The 23022-nt window shown below is 47.7% G+C and overlaps 3 protein-coding genes across 3 annotated transcripts; 1 reads left to right on the forward strand and 2 right to left on the reverse strand.

The window, feature by feature from the left end:
* Positions 1–4740: 4740 nt before the first annotated feature.
* LOC135826279 (uncharacterized) lies at positions 4741–6753 on the forward strand. Its single transcript, XM_065338909.1, has one exon. The coding sequence runs from the start codon at positions 4757–4759 to the stop codon at positions 5990–5992; it is 1236 nt and encodes a 411-aa protein (XP_065194981.1). The 5' UTR covers positions 4741–4756; the 3' UTR covers positions 5993–6753.
* A 3401-nt stretch (positions 6754–10154) lies between these two features.
* Positions 10155–14110, reverse strand: LOC135826833 (uncharacterized). Its single transcript, XM_065339435.1, has 2 exons — positions 13603–14110; positions 10155–10285 (listed from the first exon to the last, which is right to left on the reverse strand). The coding sequence occupies exons 1-2, from the start codon at positions 14108–14110 to the stop codon at positions 10155–10157; spliced, it is 639 nt and encodes a 212-aa protein (XP_065195507.1).
* A 4966-nt stretch (positions 14111–19076) lies between these two features.
* On the reverse strand, positions 19077–21495 carry LOC135826248 (uncharacterized). The gene has a single exon (XM_065338876.1). It carries the CDS (start codon positions 21263–21265, stop codon positions 20030–20032), a length of 1236 nt encoding a protein of 411 aa, XP_065194948.1. The 5' UTR covers positions 21266–21495; the 3' UTR covers positions 19077–20029.
* Between the last annotated feature and the right edge of the window lie 1527 nt (positions 21496–23022).

A 23022-nucleotide genomic window follows, 5' to 3' on the forward strand; every position in this document is an offset into this window, starting at 1 on the left:
GGAAGCCAACACCATCAAGCTTCTTGGAGTGACATTTGACGCCAAGCTGTCATTCCGGGATTATTATTATTATTATTATTATTTATTCTTCTTTTACTAGGGAATTCCCAACAGGCGTCAGCGCCTTTTTACAGGGACCCCTAGGTATAATTTGATGGATGAGCGAAATTCAGCTGGTGAACTAGACATGCGGCAAGCCGGTGGAAGTGTACTCCACCTGGCAGCGCCCAAATAAGAAATTGCACTAAAGCCATATCGGGTGTTAGCGGGGGGGCAGAACAAGAGCAGCAGAGACTTGGCCACGGGTGGTGGCTGCAGTGCGAGCACCATGGGCGCGCAAGGTAAAGCGGTCTCGCAGAAGAGGACTAGCAAGTCCATCGGGGATCACTTGCACTCGATTGCGACACGTGGCTGCCAGAGACTGGGTGTTGTCCGTCGGGCTTGCCGTGTGTTAGATTGCCATGGCCGGCTTTGTGCGACCTATCCTTGAATATGCTCCCCTTGTGTGGATGGGAGCTGCATCCAGCCACCTCGCCCGACTCGACGGTGTGCAGAAACGTGCAATGGCCATTATTGGCCCTGGTGCCCTCCTCCAAAGCATGTGCCACCGCCGAATTGTATCTGGGCTGGTATACCTGTAAAAGCTCCAGTGCATCCCAGGACCACCCCAGCTCACCGCCATGATCCCCCCTCAAGCCAACCATGTAGAAGCTCGTCGCACCCGGAGTCAACCCCCTCCTGGCCAGCAGCACCATGTGCAGCTGCAGCAAGTCCTGGACAGGAGAGCACCTGCCTATGCTTCTCGCTCCTTCCCGTTTTCTGTCATCTCGGTATGGAACAGCTTGCCAAGCGAAATTGTAAGGGCTCCGCTCAGCTTGAAGCGGCTCCACACGTTCAAAGAAGATGTCCATAAGTACCTCCCGCACCAACACTGGCTGATGGCGACCGACTTCTACGGATGAACTCTTGATTGTGGCACGGGTATTGTTCCTTGGTTCGACTATGCTGATGATATTGGGCTTCATTTACCTTTTATTATTAGTTTGTTTTGTTTGTTATGATTTCTTGGTTTTCCACCCGGTTTAGTTATAATTTAAATTAGGGCTGCAACGAATATTCTATTTCACAAGCGAACGAATACTCACCCATAACGAACGAATAACGAATATTCTCTCAAAATGCTGAATTATTTTTAAGTGTGAAACAATTTGTAAGAAAGGGTTTGCTCCCCACACCGAAGCTCGCGCTATTCCGCCGACTTTACTTGACACTTGACTGACTCACGACTGCCATCCAGAGCACACGAGAAGTCCATCGAAACTTCGACTCGGCAAACCTGCAAGAAAGCACCACTCCCTGCTCAATACACAGTGTTTCGGGGAATTAACCCCTCATCAGTTGAGCTTGAGTAGGCTGAGGAAGATTGTGCCTGAAGAGCACCACTTATATAGTGCTCTCCAGGCACAAACATCACCAGGGATACAAACTTACAGAGACGCTCCATTTCCAGCGCGACAAACACCCCGTGAACACCAGATAGCAGCGTGAGTCAGTGTCGCTCCTGGACGGTGAGACCAGACGTTGAGGACCCTCGGTCATTCGCAACGCTGTCACCTCCAAACCAACTAGTCGCAAGCCCGCGCTGGGCACAACAGTACGAAGTAATGGTTGCGACTTCGGCAATGATTTGTAAGAAAGGGTTTGCTCCCCACACCGGAGCTCGCGCTATTCCGCCGACTTTACTTGACACTGGACTGACTCACGACTGCCATCCAGAGCACACGAGAAGTCCATCGAACCTTCGACTCGGCAAACCTGCAAGAAAGCACCACTCCCTGCTCAATACACAGTGTTTCGGGGAATTCACCCCTCATCAGCTGAGCTATGGACTTAACGCCCTGAACCTAAAAAAATTCAAAAATTGACTTGGGTCTGTGGGAGTCTGTGACAGAACGCCCACTCCTGCCGTTGTTACAGATTTTTAGTTAGGGGTGTGCGGATAATGCTCGAAAAGGTGGCAGATTCTGCTCGAAAAGCAGTGAAATTGGCAGAACCATACAAACCTTATGGCGGGCAATTCCTCGAATTCTGCTCCATTGCTTTATCCTCATACTAAACATGTATGAAACTTACCAGAAAAAGTACCGAATTCTGCCAATGTTTCTGCCGGCATTATCCGCATATGCCTAACGTGAGTGGTAGTCTTTGCCGATTTTTGAGGGTATCCTGGATTTGGTGTGCAGCGCTGTGGAAATGGCTTGCTGTGGAGGTCCCAGCACTGGATGTTGTATCAAAGGTACGACCTCGTTACCCGTCCTCGTAGCACGTGCTACACCTAAAAAAATTCAACTTGGGTCTGTGGGAGTCTGTGAGAGAACGCCCACTGCTGCCGTTGTGACAGATTTCAGGGCCACGTTGAGGGGCCCTATCCCACCACCCATGGCTGCTTCTGGACTTCTGTTAGGTTTGGATCCCGCGCACGGACAGACTGGGCAAGGAAATGTGAAAAAAATGTAAATGATTTTTTTGGCTCCTGGATGGCTCGCACACTGTGGCGCTATGCCGGAATTTTGTGTTTTTTCCGGCCTGGAAAGCCTGTCAGTGAGGCGCAAGAACTTTTAAATCATGTCCAGAGGGCCAGCATAGTGGCAGGAGTGTGTGGTCAAAATTTCACTCAAATCCATTGAGAAACACCAAAGTTACGGTCAATTGAATGCCATGTGAAAGTTTTGGGTGATATGCCACGTTTAAAAGATTCACGTTATTTCTGACGTGACACAAAAATTCAGCTCGCGTTATGTTATTTGGTTCAGGCGTCGAAAAACAGCTTGAGTGACCTGTGACCCGAAACAACGAAGTAATTCTGGGTGGCCTTATTGGTTGTTTTTGGCATCATAGCGGAAAGGAGCGGAAATGGAAAACACGTTGGTGCAGCACAACTGCCTCAGTAAAGCCATGCGTACTTTTCAAGCACGTGTTCACAAAGTAAACACGTTTTAATATTACACACACACACAAACAAACAAACACACACACACACACGCACGCACACACCTTGAACCTTGAAACTGCCACCTAAAGGTGATGCAGTGCCTCAAAGAGGCAAGGAGGGCAGAGTTACTTCTTGCATTTGTGTTGAGCCAGGTACTGGAGACGTGTGAACTTCCGAGAGCAAGTCGGGCATGGGATAGTGCCGTGCTCGGAGCCAGAGTTGCATGTTCTGCGGTTGCAGTTGTGACGGCGGTGCCCAGCTTTGCTCCGGAAACAGCGGTCACATGTGTGGCAATGGTACTGACATTGGCTGCAATCAGGTGGGCGCGGTGCAACTATTTCTGGAACTGGAGCGTCACCAAGGCTGGGAGAGCAGCTGTGCACAGCAAATCCACCTAGGCTAGCAAACCAACGATGGCACGTTTTGCACAACACAGCACCGGACTGTTCATGGATCGGCTTCAGTTGCTCTTTCCTCCCATTTACACACGCACACGTACAGACACACACACACACACACCCCTCGGCTCAAATGATACTGTTTTTTTCGACGGGGTTCGCGTACCGGGCAGGTCAAGAACAAGGAGTCGTACAACTCCCTGGTCAAGAACCACCTTTCCGCTTCGGTGGGACGCCACCACCCCATGATCAGGCGTCAGATGCGGCTCCTAAACGGTGGGGGAGGATAGACCAGATCCACCAACCAGAGGCCAAAGGCCTCGATCCCATTTGCCATATCCGTGTATTACTCATACCAGGCCAAGAGTTCCCAATTAACTGTGGGTCGCAGCACGGTTGGAAAATCCTTCCGCTTCCAAGCAGGACTTGAACCTGGTACCTCTCGTTTTTCAATCATGGTCTTAGACCAACCCACTGTGCCTTTCTGCTCATACTGTAAAACCAATAATAACGAAGTGCTAACTCTAACGAGTTAACGAGGAGCAATCTGTCGTTACAATAGAAATCGTTATACAGAAATCCATACTGTCCTATTGAGCGTTGAGGATGAGACAGAATCGTTACCTTTGGTACACGTAAACCAGTCAATTTTGGGAAATCGTTATATATGCACCTCGTTAGAATAATGGCCTTTACAGTAAGTGGTCAAATCAAGTGGTCTCTTCGCAGCAGGTGTGTGTACTCTTGATCAAAGTATTGCAGTATCTGTGAGTTCGTCTCGCTCGTAATCAGTATTATTAGAGAGTTTTAGCAACTTGTGAACGAGTCGACCTCTCTACGAGTCGGTGGCAGGGAGCCCTACATACATTGGTATGCGTGGGGCCGCCTGGTCGGTGGTCGACTCGGGTGCCTGGGTTCGAGTCTCGTTGTGTGCTGCAATCGGGGCTCGTTTCGCACGAATCAGGGGCAGTTGATTCGTTCGGCCCTACGAGTACAAGCACACAGCACACAACGAGACTCGAACCCAGGCACCCGAGTCGACCACCGACCAGGCGGCCCTACGCATACCAATGTATGTAGGGCTCCCTGCCACCGACTCGTAGAGAGGTCGACTCGTTCACAAGTTGCTAAACCTCTCTAGTACAGTATATCTCTTTTGGTTTATCTCTTCATACAATCATAATAATATTAATATTATCATTAAAAAACACACTGCACATGCATACATTGCAGCATGTGTCCAGTTGTCAGTCTTTATGTTTGTAAAGTGCCGTGATGGAGAAGGGTTAGGTAGCTGCACTGCCACATCAACTGGCAGCACGCACTCGCTGGTTCGCTGGCTACGGCCCGCTATCGCTATCAAGCTATGGCCCACAGGAAGACGTTTCTCCTGCTGCTAGCCTGTTTTCTTCAGGTGCTCATTTTACTGGCCGTGTTTACGCACGCTCCCATCAATACTAGTTATTTTTGGACACACGTATCCGAGCAGCGAAAATCCAGTGCGAAGCAGCCAGGTGATGATCCCCCAACGTTTGGGGAGAAGGTCGCACGCAACGGTGTATGGTCAGGCAGACCAGTACCAGTTTGGAGTTCGCCACCCACTCAACGACTAAATATGAAAGCCGATGGTAAGCAAAAAGCGCCTGCCAAGATGGAGACGGAAGTGATCATGGATACAGTGGAAAGCACAGATATGTCGCATCGCGAACTCAAGCCAGCCGAGCCAAGAACAGCCAGGCAGCCAGTTCAATCTCTTTCTCTTCTGCTAATTGTCAAGACAGGCCCGGACTATTTCCAGCGGCGACAAGTCACCAGAAGACTATGGTTCTCACGCTGCACAAGTGGACAGCTTTATGGAAACAGATCTGATTTAACGCTGAAGAAACAGTGGATGATGAAACTAGTCACTGTGGAATGTCTTTTCCTGATAGGAAATTCAGCAAATGCCACTGTCATGAGAAAACTAAAAGAAGAGATTGCACAGAAAGGTGACGTGTTCCTAGCACCATTCGCTGACGGTTATGACCGAATGACGTCCAAGACCCAGTGGTCTCTGATGTGGAGTCTGCGTCGGGACAATCACTATGACTACCTGATGATGGTGGATGATGACGCGTATATTGTGCTTCATCACCTCATCCCCTGGCTGCTGAGCCAGCCCAGGCACGAGTTCTATTCTGGCCACTTGCACAAAAACAGAGGCATGATTCATTGCTCATCGAGCGCTAGTTCACGCCAGCGTCATCAGAATTGTGTTGATGGAAGTAGTCCCGTGTTCAAAGGTAAACGCCAGTACCCTCCTTTCGCCTCCGGCTTTGCCTATATCCTGTCACGTGACGTTGTCCAGCTCAGTGTCCAGGAGGTGGTGCGCTATGTCAGTGATGTTATCCCAGGTAACATTGAGGATGCCGTGCTGGGAACGCTCCTAAATGGGGCCGGTGTGAGTTTGCGTGACGAGAAAGGATTCGTGCACTGGGCTGATGAGCGTGGACGATGTCCAGCGAACGTCACCATAATTGTTGTCGGGAATGCCCGCGCTAACGATCTTGCCAAATTAGAAGAGAACGATCGAACCGGGAAAGCAATTTGCTTTGGACTCTAGACCTGGAGAACTTCATGTTAGAGTGAATGAATTAACATTCAAAGTTTTTTGTATACCATTATCACCCGTGCTTTCTGTGCGTCTCATTCAAATCTAAATTCCAATAGCCATATGAGATCAACCATAAGTCTTTGTTCACCTAACATGGTCTGTTCCGAATTCCTTTGGAGGATGATACCGTCGTCCTGGACGAGGTGCTCGCGACCATTCCAGTAAGGAGCTAGCGTGGGTGGCAAGAGATGTTTGACCCGATGGAAACCATCCCGAACAAAGCCAACCAGCAGCTGATAATCAGGGTCAGCAGATGCAGCATCCTTGAGCTCATGGAATCTGACGTCGAGCAGTTTTTTATATTTATTTCACTCAACTCGTGGTCCATGGGCCTGGGCGGATAATGCTAGTTATTTTTGCTGGATAATGCTAATGGCAATGCCAGAAAAACTGTATCATAATGCTACTTATAATGCTGCTGTTCCTATGTAATGCCAGCAATTCACCAGTAGAAAGTATGGAAAATGGCTTGATTTGGGCAGTATTGTGCACGTTTCGTAGTTCTACGTAGACGGCACGGAAAATGCTAGAAAATCATGGTCATAATGCTAATTTTATGCTGCTATTGCTCCATAATGCCAGCAAAACCGCAATAGTATGCATGGAAAATGGCTTAGTTTGGACAATCCTATGCAGGTTGTGCAGTTCTATGTACAAGGCATGTAACGGTCCATTTTTTGTAGCGGCCAAAACTTCCATATTTGAGTATAATGCCACTTTTGTGGAAATGTAGCGTTATAACTACGTCTTTGGGAAATCCTCAAATATATATAATAATAATAATAAAATAATCAATAAAACTAGCTGAACCGACATTTGTGTACTTTATTCATGCAATGTAAAAACGGTGGAGACGATGTGCAATAAAACGATGAAAATATGAAGAAATGGTGTAGGGAAAAATATATGGATTCAAACAAGTTTTCGTACAACACTCATCAGGAATCGTCGTTGTACTAAAGGACACTGAAACAAAAATTGAACTATTATAGAAAATCTAAGTTCCAGAAATAACACTAAGAGCAACAACAGTGAAATTTACAAGTGTGAATTTTAACAATCAAAGCGAGAAATGAACAAAGGAGAAAGGAAGGAAAGACAACGTGATAACACATAACAGCAGTACATTACACCTAGAACATTAACGGCCCAGCTTGGCCGCACTAAACACGACACGTTACTTGAACAATTTCAACCCAATTATACTATCTTTCTGTACACACAAATTAGGCTTGTACAGACGCTGATAGATAGCTTCCAACACTTTTAACTGTAGTCCATAACCATGACGACCACGGCACAATACAGTGAACGAAGAGTCGGAATACGAATTGCAACAATCAGGACTAGCTAGCAGATGATTGTACACTGAAGACTTGCCGCCACGAAACCTACGCACAACACTAACACTCTCACCGGCATTCTCACCATCACTCCCATCACTGCTCTCCGACTCACTGCTCCTTCCGCCGTCCGCTCCATCCTCCGCTTCCTCTGTACTCTCTCTGTCTCGTCCATCCCGCCTGACCGGGTCCATTGAAGTCAACTCGGCCGTCACCCTGCTATCACATCCCTCCTTTCGCCCTTGTCCGCTGAGTGCGTAGCTTCTGTTGTAGTTGGCTGTTGATCGTCTTGGTCTTTCAATTGTGGGCTTGGATGGTGGATTAGTTGTGGTTGCTGTAGATTGCGTTGTTGGTGTTGGTGTGGGAGCTACTGATATGCAAGGTGGGTCTTTTTGAGTCGGCATTTGTAGTGTTAATGCAGCTGTCAGTGTTGCTCGCGGTCTCCCACTGGCAAGCTCCACCGCCGCAAGAACCGATGGTGGAGGATCAGGAGGAGGCAGTGGGACCGGGACCGCAAGCGGCACCACCTCAGCCAAAGCCGCCGGGGGCACTGACGAGGGAACCACCGACGGCCGGAGCAAAGGCGGCGACACAAGCCGACCCGATGAGCCACCACGCCCATTCTCCTCCCCCACCGCCACCAGCGACGGCGGAGCAAGCACAGTCCGTGAGCCAGGGTCCGCGGGTTGTGTAGGCAACGGCTGTGTGGTTATTGGTTGTTTTCTAGGTCGCCCTCGCTTCGGTCTTTGTTGTTGTGCGCAAGGTGGAAGTATGTGACGTGGTGTGTGTTGTTTGATGCGTGCGTTCAGGTGCTGAACAGTCCTACCAACATACCGACTAGCGCATTGTCGGCATTCAAAGTTGTAAATAAGATGACTTAGGTGATGGGCTGGTAGGACATCCTTCCGCACCGTAAACGCACGCATCGTCGTAAAGACGGGCACAAAGTGTACTGCGTAGTATGTTCGACGAACAACAGACTTGACTGCACTACAAACTTTAGTCGACTCCTGCCCTTTCCACGGCAAACATAAATAAACGGGACAACGAGCAGGACCAATCATAGGAGCCTTCGTAGTTTGTTCGACTTTCAACAACTCAAAAAGACCCACCTTGCATATCAGTAGCTCCCACACCAACACCAACAACGCAATCTACAGCAACCACAACTAATCCACCATCCAAGCCCACAATTGAAAGACCAAGACGATCAACAGCCAACTACAACAGAAGCTACGCACTCAGCGGACAAGGGCGAAAGGAGGGATGTGATAGCAGGGTGACGGCCGAGTTGACTTCAATGGACCCGGTCAGGCGGGATGGACGAGACAGAGAGAGTACAGAGGAAGCGGAGGATGGAGCGGACGGCGGAAGGAGCAGTGAGTCGGAGAGCAGTGATGGGAGTGATGGTGAGAATGCCGGTGAGAGTGTTAGTGTTGTGCGTAGGTTTCGTGGTGGCAAGTCTTCAGTGTACAATCATCTGCTAGCTAGTCCTGATTGTTGCAATTCGTATTCCGACTCTTCGTTCACTGTATTGTGCCGTGGTCGTCATGGTTATGGACTACAGTTAAAAGTGTTGGAAGCTATCTATCAGCGTCTGTACAAGCCTAATTTGTGTGTACAGAAAGATAGTATAATTGGGTGGAAATTGTTCAAGTAACGTGTCGTGTTTAGTGCGGCCAAGCTGGGCCGTTAATGTTCTAGGTGTAATGTACTGCTGTTATGTGTTATCACGTTGTCTTTCCTTCCTTTCTCCTTTGTTCATTTCTCGCTTTGATTGTTAAAATTCACACTTGTAAATTTCACTGTTGTTGCTCTTAGTGTTATTTCTGTAACTTAGATTTTCTATAATAGTTCAATTTTTGTTTCAGTGTCCTTTAGTACAACGACGATTCCTGATGAGTGTTGTACGAAAACTTGTTTGAATCCATATATTTTTCCCTACACCATTTCTTCATATTTTCATCGTTTTATTGCACATCGTCTCCACCGTTTTTACATTGCATGAATAAAGTACACAAATGTCGGTTCAGCTAGTTTTATTGATTGCGGTTATCAAATTATTGTCTCCTCGCCGTGTGTTTAAATATTTTAAATCGAGATACACCCAGCCTCAGATAGATGTTCTGAATCTAACGCTGAAAGCACGTTTTCATTACCGTAGTGTCGCCCTTAATGTAGTTTTTCTTAGACAGTGTTTAGACAATGGCGTATGTCCTAGCGGTGTAGAAAAGCGTGTTCACCGAGCCAAGGCATACCACACGTTGAACATCGAGCGAGTGTTCATGAAGGATGAGATTGCCAGGTCCGGTGACACGGTGTGCAAGTCTCGTTCCCAGTTTAGGTCCTTGTATGATCGTGCACGTACATTTTTGTCATCTCATGACTTCCTTCGTTTCTCAGTGCTCCTTTCTGAGAACGACCAGAAACAACGAGTCAAACTTATCACCAAACATGACAAGACATATAACTGGCTCAGAAGGAAACGTTACGGCCAAGTTAACATCGATCCTGAAACAACAATAATAAACTTCACACCATTGGAATTGACTACCGTTCAGAAGGAGCTCCTTTGCCGTGGCACTGATTTTGGCGTTCCCCCATCATCAAATAAAAAGGAAGTTATCATGACCGAGTTTGAATTGTTTTATCGAAAGTTATTACGTTTTACGCCGACATCAGAGGCCCAGCAATCAATATGCGCAGCAAAGATCCGAGCTGAGGCTGAGGAGCATGCGGACAAACTTCCAGATAAGCGATCATTTTCCTTAGGCCAGGAACACATGAAAGCCCTCCGTGACTTCCGCAAAAACACGGAAATCATCGTCACGCGCCCGGACAAAGGGCGGGCTACAGTTCTGATGCTCAGAACCGATTACATCGACAAGATGTCTGTCATCTTAAATGACACATCAAAGTTCCAGACCCTCGGCCCAGTTGAAAGTTTTGATCGAACAGAGAAAGTAGAAAAAGAACTAGTAGCTTACCTAAAGAAACTGAAAGACGACGGTGAAATATTCTCAAATGATTTCGATCGCATTAAACCGACAGGCACCCTCCGGCCTAAGCTATATGGCTTACCAAAAATACACAAGCCCACATGTCCAGTACGTCCCATCGTTTCCATGACGGCTTCACCCCAATATTCTATTTCCAAGTGGCTGTGTATTTACTTACAACCAGTGCAGGACCACTACTGCAAGCGCACTGTAAAAGACAGTTTTGATTTCGTCGAGAAGCTCCGCAACAAGCCTGTACCACCCAATGCACACATGTGTTCGTTTGACGTCGTCAGTTTATTTACTAATGTGCCGATTGAAGAAACTGTCGACATCTGCATGGATGTTTTGTACCGTAATGATGACGTTGACACTCCTTGGATATCTGAAAGTGCGTTTAGACGGTTGTTGTTGCTGGTCACAACTGGTGTTGAGTTTTCGTTCAACAATGTCATGTACAAACAAGTCGATGGTGTTGCGATGGGTTCGCCCCTTGGTCCGGTATTGGCAAACGTGTTTGTCGGTTACTGTGAGTCGAAAATTGATGATTCATTGTGGCCTGACCTTTATGTACGTTTCGTGGACGACTCCTTCACATATTTTGATAATGAGGAGCGTAGTAACGAGTTTCTTGACGTGGTAAATAGTATTCACCCTGCCCTTCGTTTTACATGTGAGCATGAACAGTCCAACAAATTGTCATTTCTAGATGTGCTTGTGGAAAAAACGAGTAGTGACGTTCTGACCACCGTTTATCGAAAGCCGACGTTTACTGGTCAGTACATTGTATATGACTCTTATTGTTCGTCTCAATATAAAGTAAACTTAGTGCGTAACCTTGTAGATCGTGCGAAGCGTATTTGTTCGTCCTGTAAGCTGCAGGAAGAGCTTGATTTTCTCCGGTCAGTTTTTGTCAAGAACGGGTACCCTGAGTTTTTGTTGCAGAAGTTGTTGAAAGTCGAACAAACTACGAAGGCTCCTATGATTGGTCCTGCTCGTTGTCCCGTTTATTTATGTTTGCCGTGGAAAGGGCAGGAGTCGACTAAAGTTTGTAGTGCAGTCAAGTCTGTTGTTCGTCGAACATACTACGCAGTACACTTTGTGCCCGTCTTTACGACGATGCGTGAGTTTACGGTGCGGAAGGATGTCCTACCAGCCCATCACCTAAGTCATCTTATTTACAACTTTGAATGCCGACAATGCGCTAGTCGGTATGTTGGTAGGACTGTTCAGCACCTGAACGCACGCATCAAACAACACACACCACGTCACATACTTCCACCTTGCGCACAACAACAAAGACCGAAGCGAGGGCGACCTAGAAAACAACCAATAACCACACAGCCGTTGCCTACACAACCCGCGGACCCTGGCTCACGGACTGTGCTTGCTCCGCCGTCGCTGGTGGCGGTGGGGGAGGAGAATGGGCGTGGTGGCTCATCGGGTCGGCTTGTGTCGCCGCCTTTGCTCCGGCCGTCGGTGGTTCCCTCGTCAGTGCCCCCGGCGGCTTTGGCTGAGGTGGTGCCGCTTGCGGTCCCGGTCCCACTGCCTCCTCCTGATCCTCCACCATCGGTTCTTGCGGCGGTGGAGCTTGCCAGTGGGAGACCGCGAGCAACACTGACAGCTGCATTAACACTACAAATGCCGACTCAAAAAGACCCACCTTGCATATCAGTAGCTCCCACACCAACACCAACAACGCAATCTACAGCAACCACAACTAATCCACCATCCAAGCCCACAATTGAAAGACCAAGACGATCAACAGCCAACTACAACAGAAGCTACGCACTCAGCGGACAAGGGCGAAAGGAGGGATGTGATAGCAGGGTGACGGCCGAGTTGACTTCAATGGACCCGGTCAGGCGGGATGGACGAGACAGAGAGAGTACAGAGGAAGCGGAGGATGGAGCGGACGGCGGAAGGAGCAGTGAGTCGGAGAGCAGTGATGGGAGTGATGGTGAGAATGCCGGTGAGAGTGTTAGTGTTGTGCGTAGGTTTCGTGGTGGCAAGTCTTCAGTGTACAATCATCTGCTAGCTAGTCCTGATTGTTGCAATTCGTATTCCGACTCTTCGTTCGCTGTATTGTGCCGTGGTCGTCATGGTTATGGACTACAGTTAAAAGTGTTGGAAGCTATCTATCAGCGTCTGTACAAACCTAATTTGTGTGTACAGAAAGATAGTATAATTGGGTTGAAATTGTTCAAGTAACGTGTCGTGTTTAGTGCGGCCAAGCTGGGCCGTTAATGTTCTAGGTGTAATGTACTGCTGTTATGTGTTATCACGTTGTCTTTCCTTCCTTTCTCCTTTGTTCATTTCTCGCTTTGATTGTTAAAATTCACACTTGTAAATTTCACTGTTGTTGCTCTTAGTGTTATTTCTGTAACTTAGATTTTCTATAATAGTTCAATTTTTGTTTCAGTGTCCTTTAGTACAACGACGATTCCTGATGAGTGTTGTACGAAAACTTGTTTGAATCCATATATTTTTCCCTACACCATTTCTTCATATTTTCATCGTTTTATTGCACATCGTCTCCACCGTTTTTACATTGCATGAATAAAGTACACAAATGTCGGTTCAGCTAGTTTTATTGATTGCGGTTATCAAATTATTGTCTCCTCGCCGTGTGTTTAAATAATAAAATAATAATAATAATGCTAGCGTAATGTTCGTTGCATATCGCACACTATAATGCTACTTATCATGCTAGCATTATCCTCCCAGGCCTACCAACTGGCATGCATCGTGCGAGAGAGGGGTGATAGCCAACCACGGCAAGAAAAAAAAAAGAAAGGAAAGAACTAAAGAAAAAGAGAAGAAGTTGCCGCTGCCGACTCTGGATTTGCCTGCCCGACTGTATGAAGTCGATAGTGTCTGCCTGTGTGAATTCAAACGCATGCTACGCGTATTTTACTTTGGTTCAATGTAATGGCTTTCGTAACCTGCTGATCAGGCTCGATAGCATCATGCTACGATGACCCAACTTGTAAATTTGAGATCTCTTTTTCTGCTCGTCCTAACCCTGCCTCCCCTCATTGCTACTTCCATTTTCGTATTTTCGTATTTTTATTTTTTTCTCTTCATTTCTGACTCTTCTTACTGGTTGTCATCGCTTTCACAATATTGGGCAGAACTGCCCGTTTGACATGCGATGTAAAATAAATAAATAACAACGACAACAACGACAACAACAAAGCATGATCTGCTCCTTTACGCCAAGACACAGAGAGCTGATACTGGGTAACCTTGGCTACCAGACGCTGAAGACGCGGGTTCTCAATCTGATCTAACGTGTACGTGTGCAGAATCAGAACAAGTGGCTGATGGTCAACAATGACCTGGAAGGGCATACCGGCGAGGAAGATGTGGCATTTCTGAACAGCCCAGGCCACGCCGAACAGTTCGAGCTCGATCATGTCATATCGTGTTTCTGTGTCAGACAGAAAGCGGCTGCCGAATTGTGTGAGACGCCACGAGCCATCTGGCAGTTGCCAGAGACCAAGCCCAAGGCCTTTGGTGCGGGCTGCATCACACTCAAGACGTGTTGGAGCGGTAGGATCAAAGTGAGCGAGCGACGGTGGGTCAAGCAGCGCTTCTTTGGTGGCATTCATAGCAGTTGTGTGTTCCGGATGCCCAGAGGAACTCATTGGAGGTTTCAGGAGACCGCGTAGAGGAGCAGCGTGCTCAGCAATGGAGGAATTGAAGTCGCTGCACTGATTCATTAGTCCCATGAATGCTCGCAGGTCGGTGCGATTAACTGGTGCTCCAAAATCTCGGATGGCATACGTTTTCTCTGGGTCGACTGTCCAGCGGGTGTGATCTGTGTTTTCCTAGATTTCCGGAAAGCATTTGATAAGGTCCATCACCCAACACTCATCAAATGTCTAGAACGATGCATGGATCACTCCACAGTTAAATGGTTCCAGAGCTATTTAAACCACAGAAAGCTTCAAGTGAAGATAGAGCAGACCATCTCCGAGACTCATTCCGTCACCAGTGGAGTTCCTCAGGGATCGCGCCTTGCCCCTCCACTCTTTCCACTGTATCGCGCCTTGCCCCTCCACTCTTTCCACTGTATCGCGCCTTGCCCCTCCACTCTTTCCACTGTATCGCGCCTTACCCCTCCACTCTTTCCACTGTATCGCGCCTTGCCCCTCCACTCTTTCCACTGTATCGCGCCTTGCCCCTCCACTCTTTCCACTGTATCGCGCCTTGCCCCTCCACTCTTTCCACTGTATCGCGCCTTGCCCCTCCACTCTTTCCACTGTATCGCGCCTTGCCCCTCCACTCTTTCCACTGTATCGCGCCTTACCCCTCCACTCTTTCCACTGTATCGCGCCTTGCCCCTCCACTCTTTCCACTGTATCGCGCCTTACCCCTCCACTCTTTCCACTGTATCGCGCCTTACCCCTCCACTCTTTCCACTGTATCGCGCCTTGCCCCTCCACTCTTTCCACTGTATCGCGCCTTACCCCTCCACTCTTTCCACTGTATCGCGCCTTGCCCCTCCACTCTTTCCACTGTATCGCGCCTTGCCCCTCCACTCTTTCCACTGTATCGCGCCTTGCCCCTCCACTCTTTCCACTGTATCGCGCCTTACCCCTCCACTCTTTCCACTGTATCGCGCCTTGCCCCTCCACTCTTTCCACTGTGTCGCGCCTTACCCCTCCACTCTTTCCACTGTATCGCGCCTTACCCCTCCACTCTTTCCACTGTATCGCGCCTTCCCCCTCCACTCTTTCCACTGTATCGCGCCTTACCCCTCCACTCTTTCCACTGTATCGCGCCTTACCCCTCCACTCTTTCCACTGTATCGCGCCTTACCCCTCCACTCTTTCCACTGTATCGCGCCTTGCCCCTCCACTCTTTCCACTGTATCGCGCCTTACCCCTCCACTCTTTCCACTGTATCGCGCCTTGCCCCTCCACTCTTTCCACTGTATCGCGCCTTGCCCCTCCACTCTTTCCACTGTATCGCGCCTTACCCCTCCACACTTTCCACTGTATCGCGCCTTACCCCTCCACTCTTTCCACTGTATCGCGCCTTACCCCTCCACTCTTTCCACTGTATCGCGCCTTACCCCTCCACTCTTTCCACTGTATCGCGCCTTGCCCCTCCACTCTTTCCACTGTATCGCGCCTTGCCCCTCCACTCTTTCCACTGTATCGCGCCTTACCCCTCCACTCTTTCCACTGTTTCGCGCCTTGCCCCTCCACTCTTTCCACTGTATCGCGCCTTGCCCCTCCACTCTTTCCACTGTATCGCGCCTTGCCCCTCCACTCTTTCCACTGTATCGCGCCTTACCCCTCCACTCTTTCCACTGTATCGCGCCTTGCCCCTCCACTCTTTCCACTGTATCGCGCCTTGCCCCTCCACTCTTTCCACTGTATCGCGCCTTGCCCCTCCACTCTTTCCACTGTATCGCGCCTTGCCCCTCCACTCTTTCCACTGTATCGCGCCTTGCCCCTCCACTCTTTCCACTGTATCGCGCCTTGCCCCTCCACTCTTTCCACTGTATCGCGCCTTGCCCCTCCACTCTTTCCACTGTATGTTAACACCCTCCCTGATAGTCTCCACCATAGTAGCCCCATTCTGTTTGCAGACGATGTGACTCTTCTGTATGCTCATCACCGGGCACTATTCCTTGATGAGAATCGGTCTTACGTCCAGCAGGAGCTCAACAGTTGCCAGCAATGGACCAGGAGCGTCCATGGTGAGTTCTTTCCGGAGAAGACTTCTTCCCTCTGCAACTACCAACTCCCTACACCAGCACCAATCCGTATGGACAATATTCCAATTCGTCAGCCACTTCTGTAGTTAACTTTACGTTGGTGTAGAGCTAAGCCCTGACCTATAGCATTTTGCAATCGTTTTTCAGAAAGTTCCAGCAAAGAGATAACCCACTCTGCTATATGGGCCGTCATTTACGCCACTTTTATATCACCCTCCTCTATAAGGGGTACGTGTGCCCTGCAACTGAGGACGCCATTCCAGTGTAGACTTATAGATTAAGTCACTGAGCACCTAACTAGCCTTGATGTACTTCGAGCTAGAGAGATGTGTAGATCCATTTTAAAGTCCAGTAACACAGCCTTTGATGAATTTGAAACTAAAGAAAATCTAACTAGGCTATGACGTATTCTATCCCTTCACTTTAGACGCCAGTTTCTTTCACTGGTCACCATCTTTACTAGTGTCTTTTAAGAATAGATACATCCATTCTCACCCCATTTACCGTTATTAAAAGTGAGCGCCGTCCGAACAAACTAGTCTTCCATGGTCACGGCGGCATACAATCTTCTATGTATCTTCTATATTTGTGTTTCAGGCAGGCACTCTGTGGAACTGTCTGCCCCCTACCATAACCTCCATCATAAATATTGCTGAGTTTAAAAGAGAACTGCATACTTCAAATAATAGTATGATCACTCCCAGTTGTCCTATTCGTCGTGTTATTTCTCCTTCTCTGCTCATTTTTGTATTCTCATATTCTCATCCTAACTGCACAGAATAGAGACCCCTCCCGCCCCCCCCCCCCGATAGGCCTGAACAGCCTCTGGGGAATCCTTTAAATAAAGTATACAAAAATTATACAAAATGATCGACGATGATGTAGCCACATCTGCACAGAAGTTGATTTCACTCTGGCCCTCTGGGCGAATTGAAACCTCTTGGCAGACAGAGTAAGGCGATGGTTACGAGCTCTGAGTAGCACTTCGCGAGTTCTTGCGAGTTACTCATCGATCGAATCAGTGTAGACCAGACAGTCATCAACCACTTTGGCGAACTGGCGGATGTCGGCGAACGCAGAATCGGTGCGAACATTGAACTCATCGCCAGCTGAGGTTTAGCCCTGGGGGTTGCGCAAGACAGGTACTGGTACCGACCCCACTGCGTGATGAATGTCGTCATCTCCTGGGACTTCGGTTCTAGTGGAATTTGCAAGTATTGCATTGTATTGTATTTTATGACTTTACTTGGGCATTCCCAACACACTCTAAGGTCTTCTTACAGGGTGCCCAAGATACCAGTATCCGTGTCGGGCATCCAGCTTTGTGAAAAAGCGAGCCTTGCCAATACCACGACCATCTGACCAAACCTTACCGTCGCCAATATCGGAGCAGACTACAACATCAACTTCTCAAAGACCAAGACGTTCAACAGCTAATCACAGTATGAACTATGATACCGGCAAACAACAACGACAAAAGAGGAGACCCAGCGTGATGGCAACACTGCACTTGACCGCCAACGATGAGGACGATGACGGAAACGGCACTGACGGAGGAGATTCTAGCGGTGAGTTGAGTGAGGGAGAGAGCGTGGGTATGGGAGGGTGTGAGAGTGAGTGTGCGCGTGTGTTTCGACCTCGTAAGTCTTCTGTGTACAATCATTTTGGTATCTCGTCCTGAATGTTGCCAAGTGTATTCTGATTCATGTTTCTCCGCTTTGTGTCGGGGACGTTATGGTTATCAGTTACAGGTGAAAGTGTTGGAGGCTGTTTTCCAACGCATTCATTATAAGCCTTACCTTTGCGTTCAAAAGGAGAGTATTATGTTTTTGAAATTTGTTCAACCAGTACCATGTTGTTAGTCTGGCCTTGTCTGGCCAGCGTTTTCTCACTAGTTTTGTTTCATACTTCAATACTTCAACTTTGTTCCCTTGGAGTATTTGATTGTCATCTTTCACGCACATGGTATCTTGCAAGAAAACCTTGTGATACATTTTTGGCATTGTTTAGGTGTTATTATAATGGTCTGTGTTGCAATTTGTTAATTTTAAAATTCGTACAATCCTTCTTGATGAGCGTTGGGCGAAAGCTAGTCCGATGCATTTTTATATTTTTCAATCGTTTCTATTATTGCTCTTCACAATACATTTCCATCATAGTTATTTCTTTGTGCATCACCACTTTCTCTAGAATTTGTTCGTGACACCTCAATAAAACCTTCGTAACATGACGCTTCAGCTGAGTCTGTTTATTGCCATCCTGAACATCTGTAACATGCGATATTTAACTCTTGCATGGCACTTGCCATAGCATATTCTAGGCGCTGGTCCATGTTCCGGAACCTTCTTCTAGATTCTTGCATACTCCTCTTGTTTCTCTTGCCAGGTTTCTGACCACACTATCACATTGCTGCTCGCTATTATAAGCACGAGCACACTACGTCACTCTCCTCAGGACATGTACGACTTGCCCTCATGACCCGTACCGAGTTCTTGATTCACGGAGTAGAACAAGCTCAGCAAGATCTGCTATTTGGGTTGGTTTACTCATACAGTCCTCAAGCATAATAGTTATGTGAACTACTGTATGACTGTATGACTGTATGACTGGATGACTGTATGACTGGATGACTGTATGACTGTATGACTGTATGACTGTATGACTGGATGACTGGATGACTGTATGACTGGATGACTGTATGACTGGATGACTGGATGACTGTATGACTGTATGACTGGATGACTGGATGACTGGATGACTGGATGACTGGATGACTGGATGACTGGATGACTGGATGACTGGATGACTGGATGACTGGATGACTGGATGACTGGATGACTGGATGACTGGATGACTGGATGACTGGATGACTGGATGACTGTATGACTGTATGTAAGGGTGGCCACATCATGCGAATTATTTTGTCCAAAATTTAAATTCAAAAAGCGAAAAAACGGTCAAAATGTTTCAAGAAAATTCAAAAAATCCCCCAAAATGCAGAAAAATTCGATCCGTTGCCATGGTTTTTACAGTACTAGTACCCAATAGTTCCAAAAAAACCAAAAAATCCACAAACTGCTGATCATCTGTGTCTGTGTGCTTCCAAATTCGGGGATGGGTGTCAAAAGGTCAAAGGTGTGTGTATTTGAAAGTACTGTTTTCACATGTCAAACTTGGTAATATATTGAGCAGCACATGTACTCTCTTGATGTGACATCACTGTCGTTCTCCAAAAACGGCCAAAATTCAATCCTGATGGGGCCAAAATTCCAAAAAAATTCAAAGTGCAAAAATCCAACCAAAATTCAAAAATAATTGAAAACATTTTGTGGACAAGCCTAACTGTATGACTGTATGACTGGATGACTGGATGACTGTATGACTGGATGACTGGATGACTAGATGACTGGATGACTGTATGACTGGATGTGGTATGACTGGATGACTGTATGACTGGATGACTGGATGACTGGATGACTGGATGATTGGATGACTGGATGACTGGATGACTGGATGACTGGATGACTGGATGACTGGATGACTGGATGACTGGATGACTGTATGACTGGATGACTGGATGACTAGATGACTGGATGACTGTATGACTGGATGTGGTATGACTGGATGACTGGATGACTGGATGACTGGATGACTGGATGTGGATCAAGCCAGTGTACTAGTTGCGGGAAATTCCCCATTGGGAAGGGATTCGGAACAGACCATATTAGGTATCATCCTCCGAAGGGATTCGGAGCAGACCATATTAGGTGAACAGTGGTTCATGGTTGATCTCATGCGGCTATTGTAATATAGATATAAATGAGACGCACTGAAAGCATGGGTGATAATGGTACACAAAAATGTTGAATGTTTTTCAAGTACATTCACTCTAACATGCAGTTCTCCAGGTCTAGAGTCCAAAGCAAATTGGTTTCCCTGTTCGATCGTTCTCTTCTAATTTGGCTAGATCGTTAGCGCGGGCATTCCCGACAACAATAATGGTGACGTTCACTGGACATCGTCCAAGCTCATCAGCCCAGTGCACGAATCCTTTCTCGTCACGCAAACTCACACCTGCCCCATTTAGGAGCGTTCCCAGCACGGCATCCTCAATGTTACCTGGGATAACATCACTGACATAGCGCACCACCTCCTGGACACTGACCTGGACAACGTCACGTGACAGGATATAGGCAAAGCCGGAGGCGAAAGGAGGGTACTGGCGTTTACCTTTGAACACGGGACTACTTCCATCAACACAATTCGGATGACTCTGGCGTGAACTAGGGCTCGATGAGCAATTAATCATTCCTCTGTTTTTGTGCAAGTGGCCAGAATAGAACTCATGTCTGGGCTGACTCAGCAGCCAGGGGATGAGGTGACGAAACACAACGTACGCATCGTCATCCACCAACATCAGGTAGTCATAGTGATTGTCCCGACGCAAACTCCACATCAGGGACCACTGGGTCTTGGAAGTCATTCGGTCATAACCATCCGCGAATGGTGCCAGGAACACGTCACCTTTCTGTGCAATCTCTTCTTTTAGTTTTGTCATGACGGTGAAATCTGCTGAAGTTCCTATCAGGAAAAGACATTCCACAGTGACTTGTTTCATCATCCACTGTTTCTTCAGCGTTAAATCAGATCTGTTTCCATAAAGTTGTCCACTTGTGCAGCGTGAGAACCATAGTCTTCTGGTGACTTGTCGCCGCTGGAAATAGTCCGGGCCTGTCTTGACAATTAGCAAAAGAGAAAGAGATTGAACTGGCTGCCTCACTCTGCTTGGCTCGGCTGGCTTGAGTTCGCTAAGCGACATCTCTGGGGTTTCCACAGTATCCGTGATCGCTTCAGTGTCCATCTTGCCAGCCACTTCTTGCTTTTCAGCGGTTTTCATATTCAGACGGTGAGTGGGTGGCGAACTCCAAACTGACACTGGCCTGCCTGACAATACATCGTCACGTGCGACCTTCTCCCCGAACGTTGTGCGATCATCACCTTGCTGCCTCGCACTGGCATTTGGCTGCTCGGATAGGTGTGTCCAAAAATAAGTAGTATTGATTGGAGCGTGCATAAACACGGCCAGTAAAATGAGCACCTGAAGAAAACAGGCTAGCAGCAGGAGAAACGTCTTCCTGTGGGCCATAGCCTGGTAGCGATAGCGGGCGGTAGCCAGCGAACCAGCGAATGCCTGCTGCCAGTTGACGTGCAGCAGCTACTCAACCCTTCTCCGTCACGGCACTATACAAACGTACAGTACCTACTGTACAGATACTACAATGTACAGTCATGTACATGTGGAAAGGGAAAGGACATATGGATACGAGTTAAGAGTAACTCTCCATCACTGTAACTAGATACTATAATACAGTCAGAAAGTGCAACAACTAGGCACAAAACTGACAGAGTACTGAGACATTCGACGTCCTGACACCTAGCTTCAACACATCTCCGTAGCGCTAACTGACAGCCTTCCAACTTGGAAGGTTCAAGGTTATGGAAAGACTAAGGAGGGGAAGGCAAGCGCAACGAAAACGAGCACAAGCTACAGTCCCAACGGAACAAAGAATGTCGTTTGTTACTGGACGATGACGAGACCAGTACTCGTATCCATATGTCCTTTTCCTTTCTACATTTATAACTGGCACCGGTCTGCCCGACAATACATCGTCGCGTGCGACCTTCTCCCCGAACGTTGTGCGATCATCACCTTGCTGCCTCGCACTGGCCTTTTGCTGCTCGGATGGGTGTGTCCAAAAATAGGTAGTATTTATGGGAGCGTGCATAAACACGGCCAGTAAAATGAGCACCTGAAGAAAACAGGCTAGCAGCAGTAGAGACGTCTTCCTGTGGGCCATAGCCTGGTAGCGGTAGCGGGCGGTAGCCAGTGAACCAGCGAATGCCTGCTACCAGTTGATGTGGCAGTGCAGCTACCTAACCCTTCTCCGTCACGGCACTATACAAACGTACAGTACCTACTGTACAGATACTACAATTTACAGTCATGTACATGTACATGTGGAAAGGAAAAGGACATATGGATACGAGTTAAGAGTAACTCTCCATCACTGTAACTAGATACTATATACAGTCAGAAAGTGCAACAACTAGGCACAAAACTGACAGAGTACTGAGACATTCGACGTCCTGACACCTAGCTTCAACACATCTCCGTAGCGCTAACCGACAGCCTTCCAACTTAGAAGGTTCAAGGTTATGAAAAGACCAAAGAGGGGAAGGCAAGCGCAACGAAAACGAGCACAAGCTACAGTCCCAACGGAACAAAGAATGTCGATTGCTACTGGACGATGACGAGACCAGTACTCGTATCCATAATTTATTATGTCCTTTTCCTTTCTACATTTATTATTGGCTCAACATCCGAGTTTCAAATTGCACGCCCGATGAGCCGTCACGAACCATATGGCGAAACGTACGTCGTGTGAAACAACTTGTTTTGTAGTCAACTAGTCCATCACAATGTCATGCATGAGGAGTACTGTAGGAGTTTGGCTTTCGGCTTGTAGAATTCGTTTTCGCAAAGCTGCCCCCTTCTTTACTTATCTTTGATATTTATGACCCACCCAAGTTGGGTGGTGTGCTGCTTTGCTGCTTCCAATTGTAGTTAGACCGCTTTGTCAAATATCCTACTGGTCTCGTCATTGTCCAGTAACAATCGACATTCTTTGTTCCGTTGGCACTGTAGCTTGTGCTCGTTTTCGTTGCGCTTTCCCTCCCCTCTTTGGTCTTTCCATAACCTTGAACCTTTCAAGTTGGAAGGCTGTCGGTTAGCGCTACGGAGATGTGTTGTGGCTAGGTATCAGGACGTCGAATGTCTCAGTACTCTGTCAGTTTTGCGCCTAGTTGTTGCACTTTCTGACTGTATAATAGTATCTGGTTACA

The sequence above is a fragment of the Sycon ciliatum genome, chromosome 10, assembly GCF_964019385.1.
Source record: "Sycon ciliatum chromosome 10, ocSycCili1.1, whole genome shotgun sequence".
Classification (NCBI taxonomy): domain Eukaryota; kingdom Metazoa; phylum Porifera; class Calcarea; order Leucosolenida; family Sycettidae; genus Sycon; species Sycon ciliatum.